General features: G+C 52.0%; 2 protein-coding genes across 4 annotated transcripts; both read right to left on the reverse strand.

Moving 5' to 3' along the window:
• Positions 1-898: 898 nt before the first annotated feature.
• On the reverse strand, positions 899-15,313 carry HOXA3 (homeobox A3). Of its 2 annotated transcripts, none has more exons than XM_042968729.1 (3): positions 14,999-15,313; positions 3,122-3,767; positions 899-1,732 (listed from the first exon to the last, which is right to left on the reverse strand). In XM_042968729.1, the coding sequence occupies exons 2-3, from the start codon at positions 3,645-3,647 to the stop codon at positions 933-935; spliced, it is 1,326 nt and encodes a 441-aa protein (XP_042824663.1). In that variant the 5' UTR covers positions 3,648-3,767; positions 14,999-15,313; the 3' UTR covers positions 899-932. The 2 variants fall into 2 exon arrangements, with proteins under 2 accessions (XP_042824663.1, XP_042824653.1); XM_042968719.1 differs by lacking the exon at positions 14,999-15,313 and adding an exon at positions 14,585-14,649.
• HOXA4 (homeobox A4) lies at positions 15,022-23,356 on the reverse strand. Of its 2 annotated transcripts, XM_042968755.1 has the most exons (3): positions 22,635-23,356; positions 19,401-19,580; positions 15,022-15,081 (listed from the first exon to the last, which is right to left on the reverse strand). In XM_042968755.1, the coding sequence occupies exons 1-2, from the start codon at positions 23,266-23,268 to the stop codon at positions 19,402-19,404; spliced, it is 813 nt and encodes a 270-aa protein (XP_042824689.1). In that variant the 5' UTR covers positions 23,269-23,356; the 3' UTR covers positions 15,022-15,081; position 19,401. The 2 variants fall into 2 exon arrangements, with proteins under 2 accessions (XP_042824689.1, XP_015390772.2); XM_015535286.2 differs by lacking the exons at positions 15,022-15,081; positions 19,401-19,580 and adding an exon at positions 21,648-22,082.
• Between the last annotated feature and the right edge of the window lie 671 nt (positions 23,357-24,027).

Raw genomic sequence — 24,027 nt, forward strand, 5'->3', positions numbered from 1 at the left:
AAAACTTTATTTATTTTTTTTTGTTTAGTTTCTCAGAATGTGAGCAGCAAGGAATGTAGAACTCTCGAAACAAATCTAGCATTTTTCACGTTTACAGATTGTTTTGTTTTTTTTTTCAGTTTGGCCGGATGTTACAAACCTAAATCAGTCTTTTCAAAAGCTGGATCCTCTCTGGTATTATTGCATCATTACCGTTTTTATAAAGGAATTATATTTCCCTTTCAAATAAAAAAAATTTTTCTATGTACGCCAATACACTATTGAACAAAAGGCCCAAGAAACCTTCTGAACAATCAGGGTACAGAATTTCTTTAATATAAATACGAACGGATGGGGATAAATAATATTTAAAACTTAGATTATTCAATGCTTGCAAAAAAAATATAAATAAATCTGACTGTTCACCAGCATACACACACGGAAAGACGTACACTTAGTCGTCCTTGCACAGGGAGCCCCTGTTTCAAAGCGCCTTTGATTTTTTTCTCGCTCTTTACAAGAAGTGCAATTTAAAAAAAATCTAAAAGTTAAAAAAAAAAAAAGTAATTGCTTCCCCTCGGGAGCCATAATGTACGAACAAATTCACATTGAAGAACTCGGCTAGAAAATTTGTTCATATACCCTGTTTCTGATCAAAGAGTAGAGAAAGTAAAGGGTGCAGGGCCAGCGGCCGAGCGAGGGGGTAGGAGGAGATAAACATCGCTACTGATACTGACAGCCATTCCAGCAACCAAGATTGCTACGTCACATAAACTATAAAAACGCGTTACCAAAGAAAACAAAACGAGGGGGAGGGGAAGGTAGAAGGGGCGGAGAACAGAAAAGAGAGGACAGGAAGAATCTTAAAACAAAACAAAACAGGGAAACGACGAAGAAAGGTGGGGGCGGGGGGGGGGGGGGGACTCTCCTGGCGCGCAGCCCCGAGCCCACCATCACAGGTGGGTGAGCTTGGGGGCTTCCTGAATTCTTCCCTGAGAAGGATGGTGGGCGGTAAGGTCCGTGTAGGTGGGGTGCGGCTCCCCTGGCCCGGGCCCGTGATGGTGGCCGCTGCCCAGTGGCCCAGCACCCCCGTAGTCCATGGCTGCCGAGGCGGCGTGGGGGAGGTGAGTTAGGCCAAAGAGGGCAGGCCCAGAGTTGCTCATGGGCTCCACATAGCTGCCCCCCACGAAGACGGGGCTTCCCTGTAAGTGTGGGGTCCCATAGCTGCCGTTGCCCTGCAGGCCATGAGCGTGCGGGTCATAGTCGGGTGTGCCCCCTGCCCCCGCCGCGGTGTAGCGCTTCTGTGGGGGCGGTGGGGGCGCGCAGCTTGGCAGGGGTGCGGGGTAGGAGGCGGGGGGCAGCCCATAGGCACCCTGGGGAGGCTTGGAGAAAGGCGGGGGCGACTGGGGCTCGTATGGGACGCTGTTGACCAGCGAATGCATAGAGTTCAGATAGCCGCCCGCGCCGGGGGGCACCGGGCTACGACTTGGGGACTGGCCCCCTGATGACGTCAGCATGCCCTTGCCCTTCTGATCCTTCTTGTACTTCATGCGGCGATTCTGGAACCAGATCTTGATCTGGCGCTCTGTGAGGTTCAGCAGGTTGGCCATCTCTACCCGGCGCGGCCGGCACAGGTAGCGGTTGAAGTGGAATTCCTTCTCCAGCTCCACCAGCTGCGCGCTCGTGTAGGCGGTGCGCGCCCGTTTGGACGACGCTTGCCCAGGCGGACTCTTGTCGCCAGCGCAGCTCTCCCCTGCGAGGACAGAGGAGAGAGGAAGAGTGGCGTCAGGGGCTGCCCGAGGCCCCGCCTAGCCCCTGAACCCGCCAGGCCCCTCCTCACTCCAGGGCCCAAGATCCCTCGGTCTGTCAGGGCCCAGAAAGGGGGAGGAGGAACTAGGTGCTGTCCTCTGTCCTGGAGGGGAAATAGTGCCAGCAGCTGGGTAGCTAGCACCTCATTCAGTTAAGGTGCAAATCACAGGCTTCCCTAAGGGCAAGAGATAGGAAAGCAGAACCCCCAGTTTGCCTTCCTGATCTGTATTTCCTTCCTGGAGCTATTCACTTTCTGAACCATGTAGTCATTCAGGCCTATCAGACTACAAGCTCCCTATGGGCAGGTCTCCCATCTTCATTCCCTTCACAGTAACTGGGATGTGGGGCACCTATTATACACTCAATAAACCTTTCTCTCTTTCACTGTCTGATGGAAGGATTGCACAGTTGCCTCAACTGGCCACTTATTTGGTCTACCCAGTGGAGACAGGTGGAGTGGAAGCCCCAATCTGGAAGGCCTTCTGTGCCCAAAGGAAGAGATCACATTGAAAGTACCAATTTCTGGTGGGGAGGCCCAGGCCCCTGGCGGGGTCCCTTTAAAGCGTTCTTCATGTTATCAAGCTGCCTCCCCAATTTAATCCGCTAATCTTGTACCCTCCTATCCTCCCCTTCGCCCTACCCCCACCTTGGTTCTGCAGGGTCCCAGATGCTCAGGCTCAGAGCAGAGTACTGGGAACTGGAGAAGGCAGGGGGAAAGGTAACCAAGATGCTGGGAAGCCTAAGACCCAGGCCCTGTCCTCTAGTCTAGTTTCTGGTAGGCCCAAGTGGTTCCTATTAGTATGACAAGTCCAAATCCCCACCCCCAGGAGATCCCTGGCTGCCTTCATTGTACTAAATCTGAGTAGGGCCTTCCCAGAGGTAAGGCAGCCACTCCATCTACTGGAGCAAAAATTAAAAATAGGCTCTGTTTATAGGCAAAGCATTGATTCTGACTTGGATGGTGACTAGGCCTGCTTTTATTCTACCACATTTCAGTGTGGGATGGATGTCACTGTTCCACTAGAAAGGAGTTATGCTAAAAAGAGAGTGTGGAACTCAGGTTTGCTATGCCCAAAGGTCCTAACTCCTAGAGTGTAACAAGAAGGGGTTCCAAACTCACTAGGCCCCACTTGCTCTTGAGGAAGTCAAGAGAGACTCTCATCAGGTCTGTCTGGGGGTTTCCTGGACACAGAGTCCTGTCACCCCCCTAGTTGAAGGAGAAGGAGCTGTTAGTTCTTGAAAATGTTCCAGCGCTCCCAGACTGTGACTGGAGGTAGCTTGGGGAGCCGGGAGCCAGGCCAGGGGACCCCTCCTCTAGAAGGTACGGCTTTACCTGAGCTGGAGCCGCTGGTTTTCTGCTTTGTGTTTTGCCGAGACTCTTTCATCCAGGGGAAGATTTGTTTGGCCACGGTGGGTGAGTTGAGTAGGGGGCTCTTGGCTGCGCTGGCAGGCGTGGGGTTACTGCTGGCATTCTGAGGTGGGGAAACTGAAGAGGGGGGCGGGGGCGCGGCAGGAGCGGGTGCTGGGGGCTGTGGCGGGGGTTGAGGCTGCTGTGGAGCAGGGGGCGCGGCCTGGGGGGGCGGCGGGGCCAGGGGGGGCTCGCCGAGGCCTGGGGGTTGGCTGGGTGGGCCACTCAGGGTGCGCAGACACGCCTCGCTCAGCTCGTGCGCCTTGGGGTGGCCCCCGGCGCTGGCGGGCGACTGGAGTGAACAGGCAGGTCGGTGGTACTCGCCATCAGTGCCCAGTGCCGAGGACGCCGGATACGGCTGCTGATTGGCATTATAAGCGAACCCGTTGGCTGCCTGGTAGGGGTAGCCACCGTAGATCGCCGAACTGTCGTAGTAGGTCGCTTTTTGCATCGCGTTGTCTCACAATCTTGATCGCACACTCTGACAGGGGCTTGACACCCTTGAGGGCGCACATTGGCACGCCCCCGCGGTCACGTGATACTCCGCCGCCAATGGCTGCCCCGCGCAGACCTGGGGGGCGAGAATCGCAGCGCGGTGAGGGCTCCGCGCAAATCCATCTTACTCTCAATAGCTAAGTGACATGAAAGCCATAAAAGAAAAAGTGGTCAGCAATATTTAGCAGCACGACTTGGCCCCGGGCGCAGAGAGCCGCGCTATAAAAAGCCGCTGGAATTTACTGGCAGCTACAAATATTTGCTTAACTTGCGTCTGGAGTTAGGGGGTTTTCCGGGGAGAGAGGAGGAGAGTAAGTGAGGGCTGGAAGCCGGGACTCCAGAACCGGAGTCCTAAAGAAGAAAGGTTGATGGGCTAGAAAGGAACAGGGCTGGGATTCTTCTTTTCCAGGAGAGAAGAAACTTGGGGTGTCCCTTCGTCTCTGCTCTTTGGCCTTGTCCAGCGAGCCCTGCGACTCCTTCCCTCTCAGGATCATGGGGAAGGGGGCAAGGAGGCAAAGGAGAGCTTAGGTTGCCAATTTGTTCTCCAATCCTCGCTTTAGGACTAATATTTGGCAAAAGAGCCCTGATGCGGGGTGACTTCCCATCGAGCCCCTTCTTGGATCTTTCAGCACCCAAGACAGGTATGCACAAAACATTTTCAGGCAATTGCCCTACTACCCCGCTGGATTTCAGAAGCTGAGCTTGTTGGGCAGTTAATCTACCCTTGGGCAGGGGATATGACCTACCTCCTCCAAATGAGCCCCTTGTAGCCAAGAAGGGAAGAGAAAAAACTTTGGAGGGGACATCCTGCGTGGGAAAGGACCAACAACAACACTTGCTCCAGCAAGTCAAACTCAAATCCTGGACAGTTCTTTACTCCTTTCCTCTCCCTATTTCTCAGGCTTGACCCAGCAAGCCACTCCCACCTCTTCTCCCCTGTTACAGAAGGTCCCCAGACCCTCCTGCCTTGGACTTTCTGAGGTGCTGTTATTCAGGATAACTATCAAATTCTACCTGTTAAAACATGATGGATTAGAGAAAAAAACAACCCACCAGGAACCTGAAAAACCAGCGTTCATCTCCATGACCACGGCTTGAACTCTCCCTCCAACTTAACGATAATAGGTTCTGTCTTAGAAACTGCTATGTAATTTGATGTATGGGGGTCATTTGGCTCCGGACGAGGGATGGAAGCACAAGCCATAAAATCCTGCCAGAGTGCCCTGATCTTTGTGTGCTCTTGTTGTTGATGTTTGTTACTTGGCCTATTTACCTGCTTCAGAAACACCAAGTAAAGGTCAAGACTGGAAATCTTAAAAGCGACTGAAAGCCTTCTCAACCCCTTATTAAAAATATATTATTTAGAAAGCAGTTTGCAGAAGTGAAATCTGTTTTATTTTTGTTTTCAACCTGTGCATGGTCAATCTCTCGTTCTCAGCTGAGAAAAGTTCTACGTGAGTTAATATGCATACACACACACACACACACACACACACACACTCAGAATGTTAGTGTGACCATTTAAGAAAAAATACAATGACAAATTCAAGAAGAAAATGGTTTAGTTCATGCCCCAACTATGTATATTTGAGTCCTGGAGTCATTCAAGTTCTCTAGGAATAGCAGACACTTTGTTAACTAGAAAAAGCCATCCACAAGCAGATGACTACAATTTTGTTTTTAATAATGGGCTCCTTTGGATTTCATTATTAAACCAACAATCTGACCAACATATGGAAAACAAGCACAATTAATTTTCCAGAACCTCAATTAAAAATTACAGCTTCCCTTATTCGAAGTTAGTGTGTGTGATCCTGAGCCCTGGAGTATTGTTTCTATTTTGGAAGCTACAGATACTATGATCAAAAATTTAAAAAGGATAAAATAAATTTTAAAACTGAATAGTAATTGAATGTCTCAGTTTCCTGCTCTTTCATTGAAAATAGTTCTATTACATTTGGCAGTGTTACTGTCTGCCATTATAAATTTTTAAGATACCAGGCTTGTGTAAAATACAATGTCAGGTTAAGAAAATTACTCCAGACACCTGAACAGCAAGATATTAGATAAAACAAAATAAAGGTGATTTTGAATGTGCAACATTTCAAGTGACTTTTCAATCCATTATCACAAGCTACACTGACCTGCTGCTTACTTAAGCCTTTTCATCAAGTTGATCATTGTCTTGTAAATAACAAAAATACCATTAAAAACCAAAGAGCACACAACAACCCCCATAAACTAAAAATATGAATTCACCTTGGAGATCCCACCAGAGTCCTTCCTATTGTTTGAGGTCAGCAGACAACCACCTTGGGACCCACACAGTTCTCCCCTCCCACCCCACCCCAGCCCCCAAAGTTTGCAATCCAGTAAAGAAGTTGGAGATCTGCCAGTCAGGAAACTTGCTTTGCACCCCCTCAAGCAAGGGCTGGGGGTGGGAGGAGATTCCTCCTAAAAGATCTGTTTCTGGACAATAACCCCCAGGTGCAAGAGCTGAAAGAGAGTTGAGGAGGCTAAATTGAGTGCAGAAAGCAAGCCCTATTGTCTTTCTGGAAGATCTGCCCAAATTCAACCTCCTTCCTTCAGACACCGCTCCCTCTTTCCACTCCCGCCCCTTCCTCAGCCTGCCCTCACCCCGAGTTTAAGCGGGAATATCGGGTAAGAGCCCCCTCGTCCCCTTGCCCACCCCTCCCTCCCCAACCCAGAAAAGTTGGGGCTGGGCTAGGGGAGAGGGAAGAGGTGGGGGCGGGGATGGGAAAGCGGCCTGAACTCGAAGTGTAAGGGTATCAGTCACTGCCGGGAAGGAAGCTCCGGCTTGTGAACTCTTCTTGAACCGAGATTTAAGTCTGCAGCCATAAATCACCGAGACGTAAACTCCGCCATTCAGCGCGGAGAGCGGCCGGTTGTGGCCCTGCTTACCTTAACTTCTGATGAGCGCCGCAAGCTCAGGCTCGGGCTCGGGCTTGGGCTCGGGCTCGGGCTCCGGCCCCCGGCCCGGCTTAGCGGCCCGGCCGGGTCCCCTAGGCGCGGGATGGGCACCGACCCTCAGCATCAGCCGAGACGGCTGGCGGGAGGGAGACCCCGAGGCCCGGACGCCGCGGCGCAGAGCGTGGCCGCCTCGCTGCTCCGGCACGGCTCGCCCAGGGCGGACTGGGGCGGCTTGGACCCCCCCCCTCCCACCCACCCCACCCACCCACCCCTCCCCCACACCCCCGCCCCCTGCCCTTCCCGAGGGCAGCAGCCGTGGCCCGGAGATAAGCGCTAGCGCGGCGCAGGGCTCTGCCTGAGCTAGTGGCACCGACTTGGGTATGTTTCTTATGAATATTACACGCGGAGCAGCGTCTGGCTGGGGGGTGCGGTGGGGGGTACTGGGGGCGGGCGGGAGGGGAGGCCGAGGCGGCTGGGGAAGCGCGGGGCGGCGTGGGGGATGGGGCTGAGGCGAGGGGAGGGACAGGAGCGAGAGGGGGAGCTCCGCGGCGGCGGGAGGAGGGCAGCCTCCCCCCAACCCCCAACGCCCTCCCTCTCCTCGCTTCTAGGCGTCACTAAAGTCCAGGAAAATTATGCTAATGAGGACAAACGGCTCTCACAAAGGGGCTCTCTTGCCGGGCTCTATTTCTTGGGAATCCATTTGAGAAACCATGTAACCCTCTGCCCTGAATACTTCCAGTTGGGGTGCAAGGGAAAAGAGAACCATAAGGAGAGTCCCCCAGACTTTGAGCACTTTACCAAATCTTCCACCCCCAACCTGAGAACCTCAAAGGCAATCCTTGGGGGACAGGGATAGGGCCTCCCTTCTCAAGAGACCTCCCCAAGAGCCAACTGGGCTGTCTTTCATTATATTTTTAGGCAGAAACTCTTAAAATCCTGGCAGCCAAGAGGGAAGTAACCTGGGGGAAATGGACACAAGTCCAGGCAGTGAAGTGGGATGCGCTGGGCTCAGGTACGTACTAGGGTGCCTAGAAACCCGGGTCTCCAGCTTTTCTATGCCTACTTCATAGTACAGACGGGCAGCTCACTCACAGGAAAAGACAGATAAAACTCTGACCCCAACACAAACCGACATCTATAATGTTTTCTTCTCTAATTAGTGGTATGCAGGGACACTGAGCAAAGGAAAGGCCTGGGTGTGCCCCGCAACACTGCCACAACTTTAAGGAGGATGGTCTTTCTCTCTTCTAATGCCTCCCTCCACTCTCCAGCGAACTCTGCAAGGGTATGTGTGTGGCAAAAAGAGAAATGGAGCTTTCATGCAATTCCAAGGTGTCAACGGCCAGTCCTTCTCAAAGGAAGGTGTTAAAAATATAAGTAGTATGTTTAAACTGTCAGGGAGCCAAAGTGTCACCTTAAAGCAAAAACAAAGCCAAGGGAAAAGGGAGAAATCAAAAAGCACTCCTGGCCAGGGTGGCCTCATGCATACCAATGGTTTTTGTCATTTATGGCTGGGCAAGATTTATGACTCGGCGCCCCAAAGCTGTAAACAGAGCACAAAACAGCAAACACTTGCTCCTTATGGCATATTGCGGCAGCGCAACTTAAAAGGGGGAGCCGGGCGGCGTAGGAGGTGAGAGCCGCCGCAAAAATCGCTCGGCTGCATTTTCTCTTCAAACTGGCCTGGTCGGATGTGGCATTTGAAGAAAGAAGGCGTGGGTCAATAATCAACCCGCACTTTCTCCTCCAAACTGCTGACACGACTCTCACCGCCTTCTCAGCTAAGCCAGCTGCAGGGAAGGCCAGCTTTCCGTGAGAACCTGCCAGGGGAGGGGACCGCCTGGGCCAAGAGGGCCGAGGGTTCCGAGGTGAGGGCTGGGGCATCTGGGGCGCCTACCTTTTCACCCACACCAAGACTGTGCCGGGCAAAATGCTGGGACTGGACTTGAAGAGCCATGGGAGTTGAGGGAGAGCTGGGGTGGGAGCTTGGGACAGGGTCTCTGCTGGATGGTCCCAGACTAGATGGCTTCTGGGCAGCTGGCTGCAGTGGGCACAAATCTGGCTCTGACCTCAAGACTGGTCTCACACCCTGGCATGCAGACCTCCGGGTTTGGGCCTCTCTGCTGAAATCCACAGGACTGGCTTTTAGAGCAAGGCAGGCGATGTGATTAAAGGTAATAATTTATGATTGCTGAAGGTTCTGTGTTACTGTTTTTTAAGAGAAAAATACCGCCTGCCGATTTTCACTGCCAGAAATTGCCCACTGCTGCGGCTGCGGTGTCTTTTCTAGGCAAATCCCGCAGCCATTCACCCTGCTCAGCCAAAACCACTGAGGTTATCTTTGTGGAAAGGACCCCTTCGCTCCCCCAAACCCCCCTCCTCAGTCCCTGTGCTCCCTTATGTCTTGCCCACCGGGACTAGAAGAAAACATTTTCCCAGCGCTAGAAAAATACCTGAAATAGCGAAGGTGTGCTTGTGCCTCTCTACCCTTTGCAGGGGCCTCCTTGAGAACAGGTCTGCGGGTTGGGGTGGGGGGCGCTGGGGTCCCTGCAAGGCTGTCTATAAGCCAGGGAGGAAGGTAAGGCACAAGAGGCACTGAAATCTGGGAATGGAGAGGAAAATTAATGAGGAAATACGCTTGCCTGTGAGGGTGAGGCTGGCATTTTGAGGGTAAAAGGGGACTAGCTTGTTTTTTATAGCTGTAGTTTAGCTATTATGGAGTGGCTTTAGCTCCTTGCATGAAGGAAAAACCAACTGGTGCTCTATAAACTGGACTACTGGTTTCTTTTCACTGTGCACACTTTTATACAGAACCAGTTTGAGAGTCCATCCCTAGATATTTATTCCGCTGGCTGGCACTGAAGTGACAATAAAAAGATGCCTTTAACAAACCTCTATTCCCTCTCTCATTCTTTCTAGCGAAACTATATTATTTATGAGTCTTTAACTGGGTCAAAAATGCGCCAGAACTGGGTCATAAATCATATGAAATGCTGACAAGTAATTGAACAGCAATTAAAGCTTACATTTTATTTCCAAGGGGTGTTTTAGGGCACTTGAAACCGCCTCAGTTAAACACGGTTAGCGCCCGAGGACGGCAGCGGGGGAGGGTAGAAGCAGCGTTTCCCTTCTGGGGATGTAAATCCCTCTCAAGTAGGGGAAACCTGATTTGATTTTTTTTTTTTCAAGTACAGAAAGAAATAAGATTTTTTTTTGTTTAAGTCACGGAGAAAATCTGATTCCCGACTCCTTGTAGACACCCCTTTCCTCCACCCCAAGATCTCCAAGAGCAGAGAAAAGTGAAGTTTCCTTCACCGTTTCAGGGAGTTTTCATCCTTCCCAGGAGTGCTGGGTCTCCAAAGTGCAATTAGCACAGGCTTTCCCAGTAACTTGCAAGCATGGTTTATCTCTCATCTGCTTCTATCCTGGCTACAGCACTGTTTCTGGGGTCTGAAGCCGGAGAAATGTCTGCCTCTGCTTCCTGCGGACTCTGCCTCGAATTCTCTCTAGCCCAGGGTGCACCAGCCAGTCCTTAAAACTCTGCAAGCCAGCTGGGTGCATTACAATGGGGCATACAGGCCATGCACATTATGAAGCCCAAACCCAGTTCTGGCTCCCGAAATTTAGACTAACAGAGCTTCTGGGCGTCGGGCACGCTTACCCCTACCCTAAGCCTCTCCTAGATCTGAACTGTCTTCACCCCTACCCGGGTAGAGAACTGGGGAAACAATGGCGCGTCCTCCGTCCTCCGGGTCTTGCACCTTCGGTCCCGCGCGTGGGAAAGCGCGTCCTCCAACCAACCCAGCACTGAACAAAGTGGCCTGAAGCATCATCAATAAAATGGCAGCGCGTCTGCACACTCATTGATTTCCCTCTCCCAGCTGCTCTGGCTGCCTAGGTCAGCCCTACCACTCCATCCCTGGCCGCCAGCAAACGCGGCCAAGCCGGGAGAGATTCCCCTTCCCATCCACCCAGCCCCCACCCCCTCCAGGCCGTCTCGCCGAGCAAGCACCGCGCGGGCCACCTCGGCCAGAGCCGCTGCTTCGGGACCCTCCCTCCGCCTGCGGCTCAGCTCCTGGGACTCAAGCCCCGCTGCAGTGGACAAAGCCGCCAGAGCGCTGGAGGCCACCGGGCTCACCTCGCAGCCCCCAAGCGCCCTTTCCTTTACATCCCCCTACACTTTCCAGAGAATTAAACTCAGTCTGAGGTGCTACTGGAGATCTTTCAGATGGTTTCGGTTCTATGAGAGAAACAAAGGAAGAGAGGGGCTGAGGGTCCTGTCGGTGAACCAGGGTCTCCTCGCCTGACCTTTGTCTCTCACAGCCGTAACTCACTCTAAATATGAACAATCGGCGGAAATACCTTAAAATAAATTCCATCCTCCTGGTGTGGCCTCGAGTCCCATCGGCTAGCTCGCCCAGAACCGCTCCATGAGCGCTGAAAACTGCAACCCGCTAGGAGAGCGCTCTCCGGAGAAGGGGAAGGAGAAGGAGGAGGTGGGTGCGTGGGGGTGGGGGGGAAAAGCTCTCGCTCTGTAGAGAATCTAGAAAACGTAATCACAGGCGAAGCCCGCCCGGGTCTCCGCTCCAAATGCCACAATAATGCGCTGTATTATGTGCTCACGTGGTCATACGTCAACTTAAATCCTTTTATTTGAAATAGGAAATCACTGAAGGGACTAGGTTTCCAAGCAGAACATTCGGCTTTGGGGGAGGGGAAGTGGGGAACCTTGCCCAGCAGTGGGGAAGAGTTTCATCTAGGGCAGTAGGACGCTGGGGGCACCCCCCCCCAACATGTGCCACACTGGGCCACTTATCTCCACTTATATTTCTTTACAAATGATCCAAACAGCAATGCTGTCCCCATTCTTAGAGTCCATGTAACTTTCTGTACAGCCTTCCACATGCAGACAAGCTGAAGCCTGCACACCCAAGCACACCCGTCTCCTCTGGCCTGCTAGCCAGTACGTCAAAAGGCAAGGCCCGGGCCCTGTTTCCAGAAGAAAACCCAGTAATGACTGGCTTAGTCAGTGGACTCCCCCATGGCCTGCCATTGTATGGAGTTTGCTACCACCCACGCCAAAAGGCCCCAAATTACCTGACAAAAGGCTAAGTTGATTTTGTTCAATGGGAGCCCTCTAGGGAAGAGGTGCTTGCCTCTAGAGTGGTGGGTCAGGGTTTTGCAAAATCTGGAGGGACTCAGTGCCCTGGCTAAACCTACACTTGCGTACTTCCTCAGTGCACAGCTGAACGATACATGAAATTATAGGCTTCTAACAATGGAAAATGTAAGGGGAAATGATCTAATTGACTCTGTAAGAGAAAAACTATACATACAACCAATCTTTGCTGGCATCCCTTGAATTAACCTACAAGGTAACCTGGGACCCTTTTGCAGATGGGTCTGTCCACCCTCCCCTAAGACAAATCTGTCCACCAGCAGAAAATGAACAGGACCAACTCTGCTCTGGAGCAACCGAGCTGAACCAACCCCCGCCCCCCCCCCCTCCCCGGCCCTGCCCTGCTTCTACTCCTGACTTCTGCTTGGTGATACTGTCTACTGATTGTAACACTTCACCCTCTCAGGACCTGCCTTAAAAGTTTCTCTTTTCAGGTCTTAGTTTCTGAACTTCTTAGTTTCTGAAGTGATGGGCTCCTGGTGCCTTATTCTTTTCTTTCTTTAGAGTGGGTCTTCAGCTGGCTAGGCCTCTCTAAGAGTGAGGACTCACTTATAGCAGCTACAGGATTCCTCCTCCTCCTCTCCTGCCCTGCAGGGGCCTAGTGAGAATGTAAGGCCCTCAGTAAGGGGGCCTGGTCACGGGGGTGTCCAAATCAGAAGGGCAATAAAAGAGGAGGAGACCTAATCCTTTGGAAGTGAGCCCTGGCCTACGCTGGTGGCAGTATTCCAACAAAGTTCTGTCTGTGGTAGAGCTGGGAGAGAACCTCTCTGTGAACTGACCCAACTCTGACCTAAGCCACAAGCTGGAAAGTGAGAACCCAAAGTGCAAACCTACTTCTCTCAGGTATGGGGTGTGGGGGATAGAACCAAAGGCTGGTTTCCCAAAAAGCACTCTGCAGTCCCCCAAGGACTCACACAACTAACACATTGTCCTCTGCTCCCCTTATGCAGTCCCCCCACCCTGCCTGTGCCAAATATTTCACACCGAACTCTCCAGGTAGCCTAGAAAGGACCTGGAAGTATTGCCAAATTGCTGGCAAACTCCCATCTCCCCCAACCAAAGTTTCTGCAGAGACTTCAACTCAAAGATGAGAAGGGGCCCCCTTCAGAACTCTCAGAACAGTCTGGAGCAAATCGTAACTCCGAGGCCATAAATCAATGAGAGAAGTATTTGGTACTGCTTCAGAGAAATGCCTTAACGCCAGGAAGGCCCAGCGGCATCTCGGCTCTAGCCAGGAGCCTCCATTGCCGCTATTAACAGCCCAGTTAATGCTCCAACTGCTGTTTAACAATTAACATTAACGACTTGGGTTGGAATGGGGTGATTTGGTGGGATGTGGAGGAAAAAATCTGAGGAAGTCAAAAGAAATTTAACTTTTGAGGTGAAAATGGCTTTCCTAAGAGAGACCTTGGTCTCGGCAGGCCACCAGGGAACCAGCAGCTGAGAGTCCTCCCTCACCACTCTGAAATCCACTCTCCTTGAACAAGGCTATGGACCTTTTAAAGTTCATTTCCAGAGAACGAGAATAGAGATACTCAAGTATCGAAGCCCAGCCGGGAAAATCTAGCTGCCGGTCCCCTTCCACTCCAGCCCCCAACCTGGCCAGGGCTGGGGACACATGCCCTGAATCCATTTCGCCAGAGCCAAAAGTTGTCTTGGAAGGAGCAGGTGAGCATGGATACAGGGCTTTAGTCAATATTTGCAAGGCTGTTGGCAGATTAGATATATCTGTATCCAAACACTGCAATCTGATTTCTCTGTCAAAAATACACTTAACATTTTTCTCCCTTTAGTTAGCTCTAGTGGTTTTTCTTAGTGTCTGGTAAGGCCTGCTTAGCCCACTTTTGTCTGTGTGTGCGTGTGTGTGTGTGTGTGTGTGTGTGTGTGTAGGTTATATATCATTATTTAACATGAGATATTTCCTGTGGGTGCAACTACAGTACAAATGGGCTCCAAGTTCTCTGGACACATATGGATGTGTATATCATTTTATACACATGGTCTCCAATTCCTGTGACTATGTACACATGCAGTGATTCTGTTGTGTGCAGAGATTCAAATCATATGTACACAGTGAGTTGCAAATTCCTAAAATACTCAACCTATACTTGATATAAATAGACATACAGGAGCTGAGAAAGTAACCCAGGTTTACTATTCCCCTGTTTACGTTCTATCTGATAAGATAATAATTGTATCCAGAACAACATATCAGCCTTACGGCATCACTGAATAGCATGTTGCACTTAATTAACAACCTGATATCTATTTGAGGAGCAAATTTTAGGGAAGACTGAGGCCCGCGGAATAGAAAACAAAAACTCAGAAAACTTTTTAAAATAAATAACTCCTGAAAGAACAAAGCAAACCCATTCCCTCATACCAAGCTTCTGAAAGCTATTCCAACAGCCCCTCCCCCAAACAGGCACAAAATTTATGGATCTTTTACAAGGTAATAAACCACAGTAATTACCTCCCTGCATCCCAAACTAAGAGAACAAATTAAGCCAGAACTTGGAAAGAATTTTAAAGAGTCTTCCCTTGTTTCCAGTAGGAAAAGAAAACGCAGAGACCTGGGAAACGCGTGCTTTTCCCGTAGGAAAAAGAGCAGTTCCGCCCACCTAAAGGAACGGAGAAGACCCGCTGCCTGCGACGGTCTACACATTCGAAAGGCAGCAACCTCCCTCATGCCGCGGAAAGGCAAAAGGATAGGAGAAACTGCAAGGCGGCGAGACAAGTTTCCTCAACGCAGATCTGTGACTGACGACCATTCCCGAACTCACAGTCTCCGCGGGCGCCGCAAACAGTCGACAGGGAGCGCGGCCCACGCAGCGGCCGCCGCACCCGTGGCCTCTACTTGCTTCTGCCCTGCTGCTCCGTGTAGGGGTTTGTTTGGAGCTCGCTCGAAGAAACAAACACGCTCCTCTGACACCCCCGGCCGCCCCCGCACGCACATCTTTGGTCTCTGCAGCCGCCCCGCCTGCACAGTGCCGGCCGTTTTTCGGGGCGGACTCTTTGTCTGCCTGAAACCCCGCATTCCCGGGGCGTGCAGCTCAAGAGAACCCAGCTCCAAAACGTCTCCGAGGTTAAATATTGACCAGAACCTCCTTCAAGGGGCTGCAGCTGCCTGGACGAGGAAACTCCTTCCAAAGGCCCGTGCAAAGCCCGGAGGAGTGAAGAGTTGGCGCAGCGCTTACCTCGAAAGATGTTTAAGACTGAACCAGTGATTGTCTCCAACTCCGGGCACTCAGGGAATCGCCTTTTCCGGTGTCCTGGCGCTCTGCGGACAAATAAACAGCAGAGTAAACGGTGGCTGCGAAGGAAGGGAGCTGGAGAACCGGAGTTGGAAGTGCGGCCCTGCGCGGGCGCCAGGGTGGCCCCCGGGGTGACGCGGACACGGAGGAGTCGCCAGGGCACTCGTCCATGAGGCGCACTCGTTGCTCGAAAGGGTCCAGTCTAAGAATGGCCTGCAGATGATGATTTATTTTTGTAAAATAAATACATACTCCATCTCCGCACCCACATTCTCCTCTTTCTTTCTTTTTACGGGGGCTGGGATGGGGGAAGGGGGTAGGGAGAAGAAAATGGATTAGGCGGAGGAAGATGGGAAGGTGGAAGAAGCTTTGCCGTTGGTGCCAGCTCTGCTCCAAGAGCTCCTCACGCACCTCAACTTGGGGAATGTGAATGCACGCTTTATTTTCTTTCGCTAACAAAGGGAAGCCCTGTCTGGGAGCATTCAATCACAGACTCTCTTGAAACCTCACTAATAGTGCTCATTTCTGTTTGACTCGAAATTAGACCCCGGCGCAGTCTTTGGGCTGGGGGGCAGTCTTGAGAGGTTTTGTCTTCTGGTTTATTCAAGCCCTGGGTGCCTCACTTCTCGGTCCCAGTGGGCTGGCGGGACCACCGCAGCGCCCAGTCCCTGAGAGTAGGCCAACTGCGGCTGGTTGGAAATAGGGGAAGACTAGGAAGGATGCAGACATCTGACAATACCCCGATCTGGGGGCCCTAACCAGCCTTGCCTTGCACAGCAGTCCCAAGCCAACCGATGCCCTAATTCTGCTGCCAACTTGTCTTTCAAGGTATCTGCAACCCTCTCTTGCTCTCTAAGTAGCAAATGGTCAGCCAACTTTCCGGAGATGGAGAGAAGACACTGGGGAAGGTGGAGAAGAATCATCCCCAATGCTGAACCCTGGCTAGGTTCTCCACTGCCTGGGACTCTGCTGGGCCGGTTGCTTCCACAAACCTACTCCCCACTACCCCTTCACCCCCGGGCCCGGTAGCCTCCCCACATGCCAGCCTGCCCCCAACCAGCCCTGGATGCCTGATTCCCAGTCCATGCAGTCCTGTTGATGGCCTGAGAGACCACCAAATAGCTGACAAGCCCCCTGACCCTCAGGCTTCAGGGCCCCCTAGCACACTGAACAAATGGTGGAAAACCAGCAACTAGTTGCCCTCTGCCACCCTCTCGACCTGTAGCCCTCACCCTCCATCAGGCCCTTGGGACTCAGAATCCATGCTGGGCCCCTTTCTCTTATTCAAATTCGCCCTCTATGTCCCCACAGGGAGTGTCTCCGGCCTTGGGGCTCCTGGAGGGACCCTGAGCGTGGTGGGGCTTAGCTACCCTGCACAATGCCACTCAACTTCGCCCCAGAAAGAACCGCTATGCCGCCATCCGCCACCCCTCCCCACCAACGACGCTTAGGAGTATTGTAATTATTATGGTTATTATTGTTGTTGCTATTTCCTTATCCCCAAGTCAAATATTCATGGCTGCCGTTCCCCATAAATCGTTCAGACTAATGAGTCACAAAGAGATGTTGCCCAGGTCTCTTTCCCCCTGCAATGGCCGCCGCCGCCGCCACCGCCGCCGTGGCCTCTCTCTCGGCGTTTTTGGCGCTCGCTTGCTCCCTCGCTCGCCCGGCGCGGGTGATTTATGAACACCGGGAAAATTGAACAAAGCCGCGCGCCGGTCCTGTGGTATCTCTGCAGCCTTCCCCCGTGTGAACCAGAACATTATCAACTGTCTGCGCATCCGTCCCACTTCATCACTAAAGCCGGGATGTGACCGCAGAAAACCCAGCCCAAACTCACGTTTCCCCGGACGCGGCGCGCTCCCCGGACTTGCAGAAACCCTGAAGAAAAAGCCCCCAAACCCGGCGTGGGCCCGCCAGCTCCGGTCCTCCCCGCCGAAGGGCTCTCTCTCCAAACCTCCTGAAGGAGTTAAAAGCCTTTGGAGATAAATCTGAGGGTGTGTGTTTTTAAAAATCAAATAGGAAGTTGGGGTCTCACTTCTGAGAGATTCATTCCTAGTGCGGCCCTGAAGACTCCGATCCATTCCTGACGATCCGCATTAATTATTTAATGAGTCACGTGACCTCAAAAGATTACAATTTCAATATCTCCCTCGAACTGGCGCTACACCTTTATCTGCTGCAACGACGGTCCTTGTTTGGCTTTTTTAGTCCCCAGGCCTCCAGAACGCAGACACTCCTTGCTCCTTGCTCAACTCCAGGGCAAGCGACTGCCATGGAAATCCCAGGGCCAGCACAGAATTAGTCATTCTGGAACTATGAGCATTGTGGACAGTGGGGTGCCCACCGCTCTCCCAGGCACCCAAGCATCTGTCCCCTCCTGGGACCAGAGGTCAGCCCACCTGTGTCAGTGCCCTGGCTAAGGCGCTTTGGTGACCTAATCTCCTGGGGCCGCTTTGATGGCGCTTCAGGCGAGAACCCACCCTACCTCCCTGGACACCTCAGCACACCTGTGGCCATCCTTGTCAAGTGTAAGCCCAGAGGCAGGTCCATTCCAGGCAGAATAGGCTTGCCCAGAGGAAAGATGCCTGTGCACTTACCCCTCTCCAAGGTGAGACCAAAGGCTCTATTCAACCTGCACATTCATTAACAGGAACATGGGGGAACATTCAACTGCCTTAGTTTCCTCTACTGTAAACTGAGAAGATTGAACCAAAATGGCCTCCAAATCTCTTTCACCTCGGACATTCTTTGAAACAAGGATCTCTTGTAGCCCCAGAAATCAAGCCCAGAGACAGGGGAGCTGGCCTGAGTGGGCGGCAGGAGTTACTCCATGAGTGTGGGGCCTTGAGAAGTGATACCAGAATTCCAAGAGAGAAGTTTCAGACTAGAATGTTTCATTAACAGCCCCAGCACCCTCCCTGATTCCAACAAGAAGTGAGAACCCACATTCTTTCCTCCTCCTATTTTTCCTAGCCCTTAGCCTTTGGTAGAGGAAGCAGAGTTCTTCTTGGGCCCCTGGGGTATAATATAGAAGAGGGGCAATAGGAACAGCCCTTGGGAAGGCTGAGTCTATGTTCTTCAATACAGGGCTGCCGGCTAGGCTAGGGATGCAAGCCAAAGGAGTGCAAAGAACAGCCTACTCCCTGCACAGAACCCACCCATTCAGACAGGAAGCCCCCCACCCCACTCTCTGTTTGCTACACTGATTCTTTGGGTGTCTTTTTTCCCTTTCATTCTAAAGAGTCCTAGATCAGTTTCTATGTTGCAACTGCTGGAGAGAAGGCAGTGGTGAGAAGAGCAGCCCAATTTGGAAGCTTAGAAGATCAGGGGGACAGAGTAGAGATGGAGATACCCACCCCTCGGGGGAAGAAGCTGAGAGGTGAGGGGGGGCGGAATGTGGGCACCCTCAAAGAGCTGGGTATAAAGTCAGAGATTCTGTGCAGAGGGCCCACTCCCCATATATCTAGGTAATCTTCCCAGGAGCCCCATCCTGGGTATTAAGTACTCTACTATGCCTGTCACAGTTGAATTCCCGCTGTAATAAAACACCGGGTATATCGTAGATTTCAGCAAAACTAGGAAAGAGAGCCTGCAAAGTGCCATTTTTCTTCAGGGGGGAGAGTGTTAAGTACTTAATTCAAACTGTGACCATTAAAGTGTCTCCCATCCGATTTAAGTTGATTTCAGATGTTGACAAAACTTTTATCTCCAGAGTCATGCACAGCTTGGCTCTGTGACTAAAGCAAAAGAGTGTGTGTTAGAGGGAAGGAGGGGGAAAGAGAAAAAGAAGAGGGCAGCATGTGTAAGGGTCATTTTGGTAGGAGAATTATAGAGCTTACACAAAATACTGTCTTTAAAGGTCAAGGGTTTGAGGGGCCACTAGGGTTCGCGTAAAAAAAAAAAAAAACAATTAATGAGATAGAAAATTTGTCCTCTGGGTGAACTCTTATGGTTGCCCTAGCAAAGGGAAGACAATGCATGATTTTAAAGCACAAAGTGGGATTTTTCTAAGCTGTTATAACAAGCTCCCTTAAAGACCAAATCTAAAACAGGAAAAACACTAAAGAAATGACACAATCCTTTGGGTCATTTTGGATCATTTTGGCTTTGTAACACTTACCAATACCTTAATAATTAAGACAGCTTAGACAAAAATGCCATTTTGTCCTGGTATATTAGAAAAACAATCTGTCCATCCTTTCTCTTCCTTTCCTGGACAGACTATAAGAGTAAGTGAAAGAAAGTTATCCCCTTTATCCCCACACAGCTGCCTCCTGTATGAAGCTGGAATGAATGCCTCTATACCCCTCCTTCCCTACAAAGGAGAAATGTAAGAATTTACCTTAAATGATGATAATCTGCCATTTGAGGTTTTGCAGCTTGACACTCAGTTTCCACCAAGAGTCTAGGCATTTTTTGAGCAGACAGCCGAGATGCTGCGTCTTTGCCCGAGACCATATTATTTGCAAGAAGATCCCTCGCTTCTCCACAGACTTTTCCCAGAGAATGCCTTTCAGAATTGCTGTTGAATTACAAAGAAGTATTTATTGTATGAGGTGATTAATGATTCCTGGGAAAATTGCTATTTTCAGCGTGATTTAATTTCGTTTTACAAGTGCGTGTAGTAGGGGGAGGGTTAATAAGTTTCAGCAGCAGTTGCAGTGTCCCCAGAAATCCCTGGCACCCGTTCACATCATATAAAACGTACTTCACGCCAGGTTTGGCCTGACTTGGGAAGGCATGCATTTGTTTGCTTCTGAATTTTCTTGGGGAGAGGTGGAGGCCCTTCAGAGACTGGTGTCCATCACTCTCCTCTCAGATATGGTTTGTTCATAGGTAAAGAACTGATCACCCTTGCCTCTATCACACACAGGGCGGCAGCGGCATGGGGAGGAACAGCACTGCCCGCTGGCTGAGGGTTTGCCATTGACGGAAAAATGTGCTTAAAATTCCTCTGATATTCCAAAGGTAGGTGAGCGCCCCCTCCCATCTCTGCTAAAATTATAACGCGAACCTAACATTGCACTCATATAAGGCCAGGTGACAGTTATATTCTAGGGGTGGCATGTGTTGGTTTTCTGCATCTTGTTGTAGAATACTCCTTCAGTGACAACCAAGTCTAAATCCTCTTTACTGATTTTGTAAATCAGCACATAAACACTATGGTTATAGAGACAGCCCTGGGTTTTGATTTTCAGCCTTTGAATCTAGATCTTTAGGTTGGGCAGAAAGATCCAGGAGCATTTAAGAAAAGTGACCCTCGCTCAGAGTTGAGCTTTCTTCCAGCACTGAATACTCCCAGGTCTGCCTTGCTTGGGGTATATTTTGAGGGTGGCATTATGCTTTTTCTTTCCTCAGAAGAAACTTTGGAGGGTTTATTGGGAAAATTCAGTTTATTTTGAAAGCTCTGGCTTCAGAAGGAAAGAGGTAAAGAAAGAAAGACAAAAACCCCGAAGCTGTAGTGAAGTGAACCTTAAAGACAGCCAAGAAACAAAAAAGCAATCTCAATTCTTTGCATAAACTATTTTTTTTTATCTCCAGGGAAACAGGCAGATTAAGTGTGAAGGTGCAATAAATACCAAAGGGACCACTTCTTTCCAAGTGTGCTCAGAGTTCAGCCTGTAGAACAGCTGCAGAAACTCCTGGGCCCGAAGCACTGCGTGGTTTCACCTTTCATTGCAGGGAAGGACACGTTTCTATGCCTTACAGAGACTTGAAGCCTGAAAGCCTGGCCAAGTTTGGGAAGAAGAGGAGCCCTCTCAGAGCTCAAGAGCCTTCCTGCTCTTTGGAACTTTTCCCACCGTGGGTCAAACTTGACAAGAGTTCAGCTCAAGTTGAATACACTCACACAAATTATGTGAGCAGTCAGAATCCAAGTGAACATAACTTGAGCCATCTACAAGATTTTTACACACAAGGGCAGACATCTCCATCCAGAGAACCTTTTTTTTTTTTTAATTAAAAGTAGGAAACATACAAATGTGTCTTAGAACTTTTAATGGTTTTTAAAACAGAGTTTATTCTTAGCACATGGCTTTTTATATAGCCACACCACAATTTGTACAGTTGCACATGGGTCGAAATGCACTCCCCTCTCCCCCAAGATTGTGCCTCAGAATAAGACAACAATATCTCTACAACAATATTTTAAATAAATGCAAGGAAAGGAAACTAACATGTGTCACATCTACCATCAAGGTCTATACATTTTGAGAATTAAATAATCTTGTGAGGTCCACAATGTCTACTCGTTTATTCAGTTCAATACAAGCTTGTATGAGCTGCCTTAATGTGGAAGGGGGAGGTAGGGAAGGTGGGGGAAAGGATCTGTTTCCTTCTGCTTGCAACAAACATACATGTTTACGTCCCCCAGTCAGCGTGGGCTATCCAGCTGACTTTAGCCATCTCAAAAGTATTGGTTGCCAAGTGGTGCTCCTCAGGTACCCAATCCTGGCGGCCTTATTCAGGCCAGCCAGCATCCTGGCTATTGTCTGCTCTTAGCTGGCAACCAGCACACACTCTTTTGGGGAGAATGTCTTCTTTTTTATTATCCTTTTCGCCAAGCTGGGTTTTGTTTTGGGGTCTGTTATAGTCCAGATAGGTAGGAGTATGGGGAAAGGGGCAGAAGAGAGGAGAAAAACAGGTGGGGGGATGAAACTGGTCTAGATCTCTGAAGGTTATATGGAGGAGGGAATGGGTGTTGAGGCGCCCTGGTGGGGGTGAGGATGCAGGTGCGGGCTCTGAGTTTGTGCTTTCCCTGGCGGGCCTGCTGAGGCCGAGGCCGAGTTGGAGGATCGCATCTTAGTGTTGGGCAATTTGTGATCTTTCTTCCACTTCATCCTCCGGTTCTGAAACCAGATCTTGACCTGGCGCTCGGACAAGCAGAGCGTGTGGGCGATCTCGATGCGGCGCCGCCGGGTCAGGTAGCGGTTAAAGTGGAACTCCTTCTCCAGCTCCAAGACCTGCTGTCGGGTGTATGCGGTTCGAGAGCGCTTGGGCTCCCCTCCGTTATAACTGGGGTTGACTGAAAGCCCATAACCCCGAAGGAGAATGCCAAGGAGGAGGGAGTGGAAGAGAGGGAAAGGAGGAGGAGAGAGAAGGTGGGGTGGGGAAGAGCAATTGGACATCATCATTATATAATAACCTGACACCAAGTTCACGCAAGATACATAAAACGGCAAAGAAAATGTTTCACAGGCTATTGACAACGGGAAACACCCGAGAGCCATAAAGAATGGTGCTGGGCATTGGGGCTGAAGAAAAGCTTCAAAGACACATGGCCTGAAGCCTCTGCCAGGGCAATTAAATTTATGGGGGCTATAATTACTGCCCTAACAGTTTGGCGTCTCGTAAATCTCTCGATAAAGGGACCCCGGGTACAAAAGGGTTCTCACGTTAGGATCAGGCGGCTGGCTGGCGCGCACACACCCACATCCCACTGTAGCTTGGGCCAGATGGGGGCTCCCCTCCAGAGGCCCCCTTTCCCTCGGCCTCTCCCCCTGACCCTCACCGCGACCCCCGAACCCCGACCCGGCCCCAGCCCACCCTCCCGCGCCTCCCCAGCGGCGCCACATACCGGCGCTGACATGGATCTTCTTCATCCAGGGGTACACCACGGGCTCCTTGCCTTTCAGGCCCGGCGGGCTCTTGTCGGCCAGGAGCAGCGGGCACGCGGGGGCGCTGCCCCCTGCCGGGACGCCCGGGGTGGCGGGAGCCGCCTCGCAACGCCGCGGTGGTGCGGGGGGCGCCGCGCGGTGCTGCGGGGGAGGTGGCGGCGGCGGCGGGGGCTGCCGCCCGGGCGGCAGGACGTGGCTCGCGTGCAGGCCGTGCGCAGGACCCTTGGCTCGCGCCGGGGGCTGCTCGGGCTGCGGCTGCCGCCCGGGGCTGGCGCCACCGCGGTAGCCATAGGGGTAGGCGGCTTCGGCGGCACCGTGCGCGGGGTAGAGCGCGGCAGCGGGGTAGGAGGGTTCGCGGGCGGCCCGTGGTGCGTAGTAGGTGGCGGGGGGCTCGCGGCTGTTGCCCGCGTGGGGGAGCTGGGGCTGCTGCGCCGGCAGGTGCTGGGCCGCGGGCGCTGGGGGCTGCTGGTAGCTGGGGCCCCCGCCTGGGCCGCCGTCTCCGCCGCCCGGGCCGCTGTGCTGCGCGTACTCCTCAAAGGGAGGGAACTTGGGCTCGATGTAGTTGGAGTTTATCAAAAACGAGCTCATGGTCATTAATTTGTGAAGTGCAAAAATACTAATTTTTCTCGCGTTGTCGTTTTTCTGGGCTCGCCGAGGCCCCTCCCCCTCCTGCCTCGCTTCCCATCCCCCCTTTCCTCAGCTCCCTTCCCCTCCCCCGCTGTCAAGCGCCCACCCCTCCCCTCCCCTCCCCCTCCCGCCGCCTCCAACGCCACCAAAGTTCGCGCCGCTCCTCCCCCCCTCCCGCGCGCACGCGCGCGCGCGCTCGCCTCGGCCCCACGCGCGCCCCGCCTAGTACCCCCACGTGACCCGCCCCCGCCAATGGGCGCGCCGCGCGCGCGGACCCGGATCAGGAAGCGCGCGGGCGAGTGATGGATGCTGCTGTCCGGCCCCGGGCGGAGGGAGGGAGCTGGAGCTTTGGTCCCCCCCAGCCCCCCAACTTTGGGTCCTGCTGGCAATTCGGGCCCTGCCAGGGCTTCTGGTCCTCTCGGACGCCCAAGTCGGGCCCTTTTCGTGCCCTACTCCTGGTCTAGGCCTCGGGGCAGCCGAGTGGCCGCGGCCCATCGCTGACCTCGGGCCCAGCCTAGCCTGTCCTGGCGTCTTCTAGGGTTCGAGGCCGGCGGAGGGAAGGAATGGCGTAAGGACCAAGGAGATACCCTGATTTTAACCGTGGCCCCGGATTAAAACGAATAAGGCCAACAGATCCATATTTTCACCAGCTGATCCCCTTCCCCACAACGTGCTCGCCGAGTCCGCCCGAGATCCCCTGCTTTGAGAAGCCCGGCAGGAGCCGCA

Source organism: Panthera tigris, chromosome A2 (genome assembly GCF_018350195.1).
Source record: "Panthera tigris isolate Pti1 chromosome A2, P.tigris_Pti1_mat1.1, whole genome shotgun sequence".
In the NCBI taxonomy this organism is placed as follows: Eukaryota; Metazoa; Chordata; class Mammalia; order Carnivora; family Felidae; genus Panthera; species Panthera tigris.

Coding starts and splice junctions, on each gene's coding strand:
- HOXA3 (XM_042968729.1), bottom strand. CDS start 3,647: ATGCAAAAAGCGACCTACTACGACAGTTCGGCGATCTACGGTGGCTAC. Junction 1,733..3,121: donor AACCAGCGGCTCCAGCTCAG/GTAAAGCCGTAC, acceptor CTGTCCTCGCAG/GGGAGAGCTGCGCTGGCGAC.
- HOXA4 (XM_015535286.2), bottom strand. CDS start 23,268: ATGACCATGAGCTCGTTTTTGATAAACTCCAACTACATCGAGCCCAAG. Junction 22,083..22,634: donor GAAGATCCATGTCAGCGCCG/GTATGTGGCGCC, acceptor ATGGGCTTTCAG/TCAACCCCAGTTATAACGGA.